The sequence below is a fragment of the Nicotiana tabacum genome, chromosome 12, assembly GCF_000715075.1.
Source record: "Nicotiana tabacum cultivar K326 chromosome 12, ASM71507v2, whole genome shotgun sequence".
Taxonomy (NCBI): Eukaryota; Viridiplantae; Streptophyta; class Magnoliopsida; order Solanales; family Solanaceae; genus Nicotiana; species Nicotiana tabacum.
The window spans coordinates 121753164-121764164 of NC_134091.1; the positions used below are offsets into that span (position 1 = coordinate 121753164).

Genomic DNA, 11001 nt, shown 5'->3' on the forward strand with positions numbered 1-11001 from the left:
CAACGCACAGTCCTAAGTGTGGGGTGGGGGGCTATTCATATTTTGTTGTATGGATAAATGTACTAAAATATTCACTGGATTAATGGCATATAATAGCAGTAAATTCATCTATATGGAGTAACTCTCAGTTTATTCTTGAAGTTAAAAAAAAAAAAAAAAAAATTTAAAAAAGAAAAATAAAAAAAATAAAATCTTTGTAGGTAGTAATAATCCCCTGTGGTTTTTCTTTGTGCATCGGTTCTTTTCCATGGGATGTATTTTGAACCGGGTAGAAACTTTTTCTTTTAGAATAGATTAGAGTGAGAAAATAAATGGAGGAAGAAATATGAGATTCCGAGGGGGCTACTGACTTATTTGATAGTAGCATAGTCAGGCTTTGGCATATGTAGGGCCTCTCCTATGTTTTGAAATTGATCATGAAGCCTTCATGTATTGGATAGCATGTTTGTGATACCTATGTCTCGTTTACATGACTTATGTTCACTTTGCGCTTAATGTTTAATATCTCGTGGCTTCGTGAATACTTGCATTGTTTGAGAGTCGGAATGTGACTATCCTTAATGAGTCATGTGCCATGTGTGGTGAGATTTTTGTGTAGTCCATGTATTGTACTTGTGTCTAGAACTTGCCCGGTATGTGAGTTGAAGCGAAATTTTAGGTGATGCTCGGTTTGAAAAATGATTTTAGGCTTTCTTTGATCTTTTTGAGCTTAGTACTTATCATAAATAAAATTTATCCCTAGTTAACCAATTTGAGCCTATTGACTTTTATTTGGTACCCACATTACAAACCTATACCCTTTTTATTTGGAATTGACATTGTTTTGATCCTTTTACCTCTTAAAGCACTTTAATTGTTAGATGAGCGCTAAAAGAAGTAAGAAGGAACTAAGTGTGGGGTGGCCTTTGAGTGAAACCAATGAAAGGAAGAAAGGTGCACTTGTTTTGTAAAATAATACACCACTAGCGAAAAAAAAAAAAAAGAAAAAAAAGAAAAAAAATAATAATAATAATTTGGAATAAATATAGATGAATAAATTGTTGTTTTGTTCTTGCTAGTGGGTATGAATTAAAGTAATGCTTAAAGAAAGAGAAAATATTGTTGAGGGTGATATTATTTGTGAAATTGAAGTGGGGTTGAAGAATTTGCGCTTAAGTTATTTGGTGATGTGTTAAAGTGCTTAGGAGGTTGAGTCACTATTCCTAAAATATATCCTACCCGTCCCTTAGCCCACATTACAACCATGAAAAAGTCCTAATTGATTTTAGATCGAGCGAGCTTACATTAGTAGAGATTTACATTAAGGGCAAGCTTATGGTACCAATTACATGCATGTGATTTCTTTTGTGAGAGTGAGCGATTTTCGTTGATATATGAGCATGAGATTCGAATGTGTGGATTGATTTGACTTTCTTTGTTTTTGTGAGGGCACATGGTTTCAAGAGGGATAGGTAACATTATTAGACTTCTCTAGGATGTTGGGTGTTCAAGCCACGAGTACATTGTGACAATGAGTCGGTTTTTGAGGCTAGGACTGTTATGAGCATGCTGACTTGTTTGAATAGTTTTAAAGAAGGGCATAAGTAAAGGGAAGGGTATGTGATGCATAGTCTAGAGCCTAATTGTTGCAAATAACCACGGTCATAGGTGCAGTGTGCTTTGAATGATAAGAGCTTAATTGTGTTTCGTCTACTATAGGATGGTTTGTTCGAGGACGAACAAAGGTTTAAGTGTGGGGTAGTGATGTTTGGCATATTTCGATATGTGTTGATGTTACTTTACCCATGTTTTAACCACTTCTTGATGTTATTTGATCTTTAAAATTCCCAACATGGTTTAATTATTGGTTTTATGACTAATTAAGTTATGTGTGACGATTTAAGGTGTTTGGAGTGCAAAATATGAAGAAAAGGTGGTCTAGCCAGAGGAAGAAGGGTTGGATGCGTCGCATCCAACCTAGAAAAACATCATCTTTCGTGCACCCTTAGCAGTGAAGTCGGCCCATAGCGTCCGCCATAGCATCCGAGACTGGGAAGTAGAAGAGAAGGGTGGATGCGTCGCATCCACCCTCGCATGCAAAACTGGGAAGTAGAAGAGAAGGTGGATGCGTCGCGTCCACCCTCACATGCAAAGTTAAGAAATGGAGGACGAGGTGGATGCGTCGCATCCACCTTAGCATCAACCCCTGAAGCCGATTTGGACTAGGGTTAGGAGAACTCTAGCCCACGACTTTTGGACGCAATATATAAGCTTAAAAACGCTTTTTTAGGGGAGAGAGATCAGAAGAAGGGGGAGAAGCTATAACCAAGTTCTAAAACTACGGAATTCGTCTTGAGTTCTTATTCTCTCTTTCTTTGATTGATTCTTATGCACTCTTATGAAATTTTGGATGATTGCCTGAATATGAGTGGCTAAGAACCCTATTGTTCTAGGGTCATGGGTATACATGAATGTTGATGTTTGAAGTTTAATTTGACGACGTTGGGTTTATCATATTGGGTTGTTTATTTAATTCTGTTTTTAATTATTTTGCTGAGTAGTTAACAGTGAAATACTATCTACGAATCTAGAGTTGAACTCGAAAGTGGGAACCCTAGATTGCATATAGAAGTAAATAGAGTAAGTTTTCAAACCCGGGCATCGGGGAACGGATTCGCGATTAGGATAGACATATACCTAATTGCCTTACTCGGTTGCAATACAGGAATTGTAAATGCGTTCTTGTTAAACTTAATTCCATAGACATATAGGTATTAAGTTAACTTGAATAGGCGAGTAAGAACTCGACAGATTCTTACGAGTGAAATTAACCCTGTGAATCAACAATTCAGATAAATCATTTAGTTATTTTAAACTAAGAATGCAACATGAATGTTAGATAACCCGTGACCCTGGAATATTATATCCTATTGATTGTTATTCAAAACTATTTAAGTGTTGTGTTTAATTCTTAGCAATTCATTATTTGATAGTCTTTAGGTAGTAATTTAGAAAATTATATATTTTGTTAGAAATATCTTGAATCAATAAGCTATTCGAGTTTGAATTAGTCAAAAGTTAATCATAAGTCTTCGTGGGAACGATACTTTATTCACTACTTTATTACTTGACGACCACATATACTTGCGTGAGTGTGTTTGGACCCGACAGTCGTGATGGCGCTCAACGTTATCGCTAGGCAAGCCGACAATGAACTAACTCTGTGATCCTTTCTTTTAAATATTTGAAATAGTTGATTTTTAGTTTTGTGCTTAATTAAGAAGTAAGTATTTAATAAAAATGAGATATCAAGATTTCTAAAGTAGTGAGATAAATAAGATAACCCAAAAATCATCACGTGTCTACTAGCTTAAACCACCAAGACCTGGTGTCACAAGTGTACGGGCAACTAGTAGAATATACAAAAGAGTTCTACGCTACTGTCTGAAATGGAATAGACATAAAATACAAGCAAAAGAAAATACTTCGGCTGTTGCGGAACGGCTCGGAAGGCAGCTCACCGTGTAGTCTCGTAACAGGGATAAAGTATGCGCGCCGGACTGCTATCCAGATGTACCTGCCTCAGATCTTGCACATTAAGTGCAAAAGTGTAGCGTGAGTACATAAACAACATGTACCCAGTAAGTATCCAGTCTAACCTCAAAGAAGTAGTGACGAGGGGTCGACTTCGACACTTACTATGGGCTAACAATAAGATGTCAAAATAATAACTAAGCATGGATTACATAAGTATACAGAAAACTCAATAACAGGAATAATAAGCACTTTGTCCGCTAAGAATATACCTCAAGTTTATTTTCCATTATTTAACAATTTATGTCTCTAAGTCAATGAACAATATCGATTATAAATGGGTTCCAAAAATTTTATCATGCGCAAATCATGCCGAGGTCGTACGTCCCGATCCAACATAAAAATATTTTAAACTGTGCATTGCCGAGGGTCGAACGACACGAATCATAGATGCATCTATCTGCTACCGAGGCGTTCGGACCACTCCACGAAAGAGAAAGTACGTTATAACAGCCAATTCAAGATTTATTAAGAGGCAATTATTTAAAGAAACACCAACCCTCAATAACAGTCGAGTGGCCCGTTCAAGAATTTAAGTAAGTGAAATTTAGCCTCCTACCATACCCCTATCAAGTTCCAACATGATTTAAGCAATTAAGTTAACAAGTTGGGTGCAAATATGTTATGACCCCAAATTTTCCTCCGTAGGGTGTCGTGATGGCACCTAGTCTCTAAGACTAGGTAAGCCTATCAATGCGGAATAATCATAAATATCTGAAAATAAATAATCTACAATTCAAATGATTACAACTCCCAAAACCCGGTAGAAATAAGTCACAAGCTTCTAAGAATTTATTCTCATTGTCTCTATAAGTCAAGGTCTAAATAAAATATAAGGAAGCAACATAAAATGATAAAAGGGGACTCCAGAGTCTGCAGACGCTGGCAGATATACCTCGAAGTCTCCGTGCGCAGGTAACTCACTGACGTCTAGGCTGGTAAAATGTACCTAAATCTGCACAAAAAGATGTGCAGAAGCGTAGTATGAGTACACTGTAGCGGTACCCAGTAAGTGCCAAGCCTAACCTCGGTAGAGTAGTGATGAGGTCAGGTGAGGCCCTACTGGAATATAATAATGGCATGGTAAAATATTTATCAACGTAGTAAAATAAAATGACATTGGAAGTGAATCAAATAGTATATCACATTTAATGACACCAAATAATTGCAAATAATATCTCGTAAAATCAAAACAGAATTTTCTTCAACTTTATGAAAATCACAATAATTAATCCAAAGCAACTATGGCCATAAATCAATATCAACAAGGGCACTACCGAGGTACCGCCTCGTAGTCCTAAATTATAAATAATTTCACAATATCTCATTTCCTTATACCACCATGGGAGCCTTCACAATTTATTTAAAGAAAATATTTTTCCCGAAATAGCATCCCGCGTTTTAGCCACCCTTATCACACCGCATGACTTCTAGTAGTTACCCCTACTAGCCACGCGTATCAAGCCACCCTTATCTCACCGCATGCGTTTTAACACCCAGACCTTATACCACCGCATGCGTATCAATATCACAATATATCACAATTTGCACCTCAAGTGCTCAAATAATTTAACTTGCCAAAATAATTCAACAACAATATTTTTTCCACAATAAAGAGCTTACTACTCCATCACAATCAGTATGGAAATCTTACAAAAATATTCAGGAGTAAATAATTCAGAAAAATAATATTTCAAAATCTTTAACACGTTGCTTCAATATCAAGTTTAAAAATGCCGAATACTTCAAATTAATAATGTTTAATTTAAAGAAAATCAACCTTCAAGTAATGCACAGAATAAAAGAAACCAAGTTCCAACTAAACAGATAAAACAATTAGCAGGAAAAAGGTAAACAAATCTAAAATATATATCACAGATCAATGATGAAGAATATAACAAGATAAAATAATTTAATAACTGCGCAACAATGATCTACACAATTTAAAAATATAATCTTTCATAGTTAGCCCGTGTACATACTCGTCACCTCATGTACACGACTTTCAACACATTTCAATAATCAATTAGTATCAATTCTAGGGAAATTTTTTCCCACACAAGGTTAGACAAGTCACTTACCTCGACTTGCTCCAATTTAATCAAGTATTATGCTTTTTCCTCGATTTTTCGACTCCGATCGACTCGTATCTAGTCATAATTAATTCGATACAGTCAACAAAAATTATAGTAATCAATTTCATAAGAAAATATTATATTTTTCAATAAAATCCGAAATTAGCTCAAAATTTGCCCGTGGGGCCCACATCACGGAATCCGGCGAAAGTTACGAAATATGAACGCCCATTCAACCACGAGTCTAACCATACCAAAATGACTAAATTCCAATAACTATTCGACCCCTCAAATCGACAAATCTATCCAAGAGGGTTTTCAAATTTTTCCAACTTAAATCACCAATTAAGTGTTAAAAACAGTGATGGATTCGGGTAATCTAACCAAGATTGAGTTAAGAACACTTACCCCAATATTTTTTCTTGAAGATATATCAAATATCGCCTCTGCTCAAGCTCCAAGTTGTTAAAAATGGCGAATGGGACGAAACCCCCCTGTTTTTATAACTTACGGATCTGTCCAGGCTGACCTCGATCATGGAGTCCGATCCTGGACCTCGATCATGAGAGTCTGATCCTGGACCTCGATCATGGGAGTCCGATCATGGGCCTCGGTCATGGCCTTTGATCATAGCTTCGATCATGGCCCTCGACCCTGGGGCTCGATCACAGCTATCGATCCTGGCTATCGATCATGGCTTCGATCTTTATGGCCTTCGATCACTGGCCTTGGTCATAGCCCTCGATCCTGGGCCTTCGATCATGGATATCGAGCCTGCCTTCAATCCTCAGCTCGATTTTCGGGGGCTCGATTTCTGGGTAGAAACACCCTTCCAACAGAAGGAAATTGCGGCAGCTGTTCTAGTTCAATTCTTGATCCGTTAACCATCCGAAACTTACCCGAGACCGACCTCAACCAAATATACCAACAAGTCCTAAAACATCATACGAACTTAGTCGAATCCTCAAATCACCTCAAACAACGCTAAAACCATGAATTACACCCCAATTCAAGCCTAATGAACATTGAAATTTTTAATTTTTACAAACAATACCGGAATCTATCAAATCAAGTCTGATTGACCTCAAATTTTGTATGCAAGTCACAAATGACATAACAGAGCTGTGAAAATTTTCAGAATCGGATTTCGGCCCCGATATCAAAAGGTCAACCCCTCGGTCAAACTTCTCAAAAATTCAACTTTCGGCATTTCAAGCCTAATTCCACTACGGACTTCCAAATAAAATTTCGATCACGCTCCTAAGTCCAAAATCACCATACGGAGCTGTTGGAATCATCAAAATTCTATTCCGGGGTCATTTGCACATAATTCGACATCCGGTCACTATTTGAACTTAAACTTTAAATTTTTTGTTAAAATTCCATATCTCGGGTTAGGGACCTCGGAATTTGATTCCGGGCATACGTCCAAGTCCCAACTCACGATACGGACCTACCGAAATTGTCAAAACACTTATTCGAGTCCGTTTGCTCAAAAGGTTGATCAAAGTCAACTCAGTTGTGTTTTAAGCATCTAATTCATATTTTAATCCATTTTTCACCTGAAAACTTTTCGAAAATTTTTTTACGGACTGCACACGCAAGTCGAGTAATGGTAAATAGTGCTTAGATTACATAATTAATCATTAAATTTAAAGATGATATTTTTGGGTCATCACAAAATATCGTAAATATAGCATGGTATGTGTCCTAGACTACCCGGATAATAGCAAAATCAGTAACTACGTACGGACTCTCGTCACCTCGTGCGTACGTAGTCCCCACATATAGGAGCACATATTAATAAATTCACCTATGGGGTTAATTCCCTCTTACAAGGTTAGAAATGAGACTTACCTTGTCTCAAAACCTACTTTCCGATCCAAAATTGTGCTTAAACCTTCAATTCGGTGCCAAACGACTCGAAACTAGTCCAATGTTATATAAAATGATCAATACATGTTCAAAAGTTCATAATATAACTATTAAAGTGATTACCCAACCCCAAATGTAGGATTCCTAAAATTCACCCTCAGGCCACGTGCCCAGATTCCGGAAATCTTTGAAGAAAGTTGTTACCCATAGCCTCATGAACTCAAATACGTGATTGCACTAAATTTCATAACAAATTTCGTGGTTAAATCTCATTTTTATCAAAAACCTAGGTTTTCACCTAAACCCATGATTGTCACTAATTTACATGTTATAATCTACCCATAAACTATGCATTTAACTCACGTTGTGTAGAAATTACTTACCTCAAAGTACTAGGTGTAATCCCCTCTCTAAGAGCTCCAAGAATCGCCCAAACAAATGAAATAAGTGAGCTAAAATGCCTAAGTCCTCTCATTAAATGAGGATTCTGCCCAGCAGTACTTCCGCATCTGAGGTAATTGGGTCGTATTTGCGGCGCCGCTTCTGCCGTACAAGGCTCGCTTCTACGGAACTCCACAGGCCCAGCGTAGGCCACATCTGTGGACGGGATCCCGCTTCTGCGACAAGAGTACCGCTTCTGTGGCTCATACCGCTTTTGCGCTTTCCCCTATCGCACCTGCGCGTTTGCAGGTGCGCAAAATCACACGCATCTGCGTTCCATGGCCAAATGCTCCCAAGCCGTTTCTGCGGCAAAAAAGACGCACCTGCGGGCTCGCACTCGCAAGTGCGGGCACACCAAAACAGGTGCACCAGCAGCCTATTTTGAGTCTTGACTCAATCCGTGCATCGTCCGAATGGCATCCGGGGTCCTCGAGGTCCCGTCCAAATATACCAATAAGTCTATTAACATAATACGGACTTGCTCGAGCTCTCGAAACGCATAAAACAATAACAAAACCAAGAATCACTCTCCAAATCGAATCAAAATATGAACTTCAAGTTCTTCAATTTACTCCCAACGCGCCGAAACATACTTAAACTTCTCGGAATGGTACCAAATTTTGCGTGCAAGTCTTAAATCACCATACAGAACTATTTCCGGCCTCAAAATCCCATTTGAACCTCGATAACACTAAAACCTACTCCAAACTAAAATTAAAGAACTTCAAAACCTTCAAAGAACTAACTTTCACTATTAGGCGCCGAAACGCTCTCGGGTCATCTAAAATCCGATCCGAACATACGCACAAGTCCGAAATCATCATACGAACTTATTAGAACCGTCAAATCCTGATTCCGAGGTCGTTCACTCAAAATATCGACCGAAGTCAAACTTAGTCTTTTTAGCCAACCTTAAGGAACCAAGTGTTCTGATTTCAACCCGAACCCTTCCAAATACCGAATTAACCATCCCCACAAGTCATAAAACAGTAAAAGCACGTACGGGAGGGGGAGGGAGAGGGGGTCTTATTTAGGAAAATGGGGTTCTAGAAAATAAAATGACGGGTCAGGTCGTTACAAAGATAATAGTAAGTAACTCCTCTGAATAACGCAGTAATTACAAGCAATTTATGATTCTACCAAAATTATAACTTTTGCTGGTTTTGTTTGATGTAGTGATAATAATTTGTTTTTACAGTAGTAGCTGTAGTCTGCATAATTTCTTTTACTTAGTGATATATTGATGCAAAATAAAATTTCTTAGAAGATATTGCTCCTAATTGTTTTTCAAACTTGGATATGTGTCGATAGATTTACAGAAATGATAGTAAGGCAGAGGTAGAAGAGAACGCCCAAGTAAGAGAGCATAACACTATCTGCAACTCTGTGACAGAATTTGGGAACGTGATCACAAATGGGCATCCACCCAGCCTGCCTCACTCCATATTTCCCCACAAATCCAATTGCTGTTGCTGCTGCACATCCAGCCAACAATAATCCCATCACAATCTGTACATAGAAAAAACAAACTAAATGCATGGTTTCAATAACACTACATATATCACATTGGTCGAGGAACTTAAAAATAAGATAATTCATAACACATGTTACATATATGTAAATGCACGACCTAGGGTGAGTGAGTTCAAAATAACTATAATTTTATTATGTGTGTAACTGTTAGGTTTCGTGAATGGGTGTGAATGAAAAATAGAAGAGGCATCTTTTGAATTGCACATCTTCCTCTCACCCTTTTATTGTCTATAAATTTAGAGGCTTAACCTCATTTTTCATACATGAAAAATCTGATACATTTTTGCATTGTTTTTCCAAATAAACAAAGTGTCAAGTGTGGTTTGCTTCGTTTGTTGAGTTCGTTAAAGTTCTGTAATTTCGATTACCAGTATTACAGAATAGTTTTTCCTTTCTATTATGGGGGAAATAATCCATAACCTTGGGCAACAGTGAGAGAATTAAATTTCTTAAGGACACACAAGCAACTTGTGAACTCTCTATTTTGTTTATTGAATTAACGTTTCTTTGCTTCTATAATTTTCTAGGTTTGAACACAAATTACCAACAATAACAACAACTATGTATCAATCTCAAGTTAATTAAGGCCGGCTTAATTACTTGCTATGATCGTTGTGTGATTTTTATTATGCGTATACATTAGTATACATATATATGGTTCGAAGTAAAACTAATAGATTTAGTTAAACTTATGGAACTTATCTTGAAAAAGAAAAATGTTTACGTAAGTTAGAACGGATGGAGTAATTAATTGAGAACCCCATCATGATCAATAAAGAGACAAAATATACATACCAGATCATGAATGAACATGTAAAAGAAGTTGTTTGGGTCAAGAACTTTATGGCCAAGGATGGAAGTGATTAACAGGGATAGAACAGAGAAGCCGCATCCAATGATATTTGCATAGGCAAAAAACCTGCGAGAGGCAAAAAGTGCAAAATCACAAAGAACTATTAGGAACTTTAAGAGAAAAAAAAAACTATAAGCAAAATTCTTTGATACTCCTATCTGTTTACTTTAAAGTTGGAGGATAGCTTATGTGAGCATTTATCTGAATGTCAAACACACTAACAGTAGTATGCTTGCTGGTAAGAATGATCCACGTGGCAGCCACTGTGAATATAATGCCCAATATTCTAAGCAAAATCTGGGCTCCCAAGAAATATTTTTGAGATTTCAGGGATTGGTTATGCGCAGCATTAGTTCCAAAGCACTCCATCTTGAGATGTTCTTGAATCAGTTCGTCAGGAAAAAATAAGTGTCAAGAAGAAATGAAATGAGGGAGAGTGGGCGTTGATTATGGTATTTATAATTTTTACTAAGGAGTATCAAATATAAATAAATAAACATACAAAAAAGTTAATAGGATTTAATATATAGTATATATGCATAAATAAATAAATATATTTAGTAGGGAAAAGTCTAAATATGAGGACCTTCCTTGAAAAACCGTACATATTGAAGTTCTAATTTATGGGGTAAATTTCATGAGTGGTCATTC

General features: G+C 37.1%; 1 protein-coding gene across 1 annotated transcript; it reads right to left on the reverse strand.

Moving 5' to 3' along the window:
• Positions 1–9066: 9066 nt before the first annotated feature.
• On the reverse strand, positions 9067–10788 carry LOC142167446 (CASP-like protein 1F1). Its single transcript, XM_075227597.1, has 3 exons — positions 10517–10788; positions 10293–10416; positions 9067–9473 (listed from the first exon to the last, which is right to left on the reverse strand). The coding sequence occupies exons 1-3, from the start codon at positions 10717–10719 to the stop codon at positions 9252–9254; spliced, it is 549 nt and encodes a 182-aa protein (XP_075083698.1). The 5' UTR covers positions 10720–10788; the 3' UTR covers positions 9067–9251.
• Positions 10789–11001: the final 213 nt, after the last annotated feature.

Bases quoted from the DNA above. Each gene is read 5' to 3' on its own strand.
- LOC142167446 (XM_075227597.1), bottom strand. From the start codon at position 10,719: ATGGAGTGCTTTGGAACTAATGCTGCGCATAACCAATCCCTGAAATCT. The intron at 10,417-10,516 runs GTAAACAGATAG...TGCCTCTCGCAG, and splicing joins AGCTATCCTCCAACTTTAAA to GTTTTTTGCCTATGCAAATA. The intron at 9,474-10,292 runs GTATGTATATTT...TTCTATGTACAG, and splicing joins ACATGTTCATTCATGATCTG to ATTGTGATGGGATTATTGTT.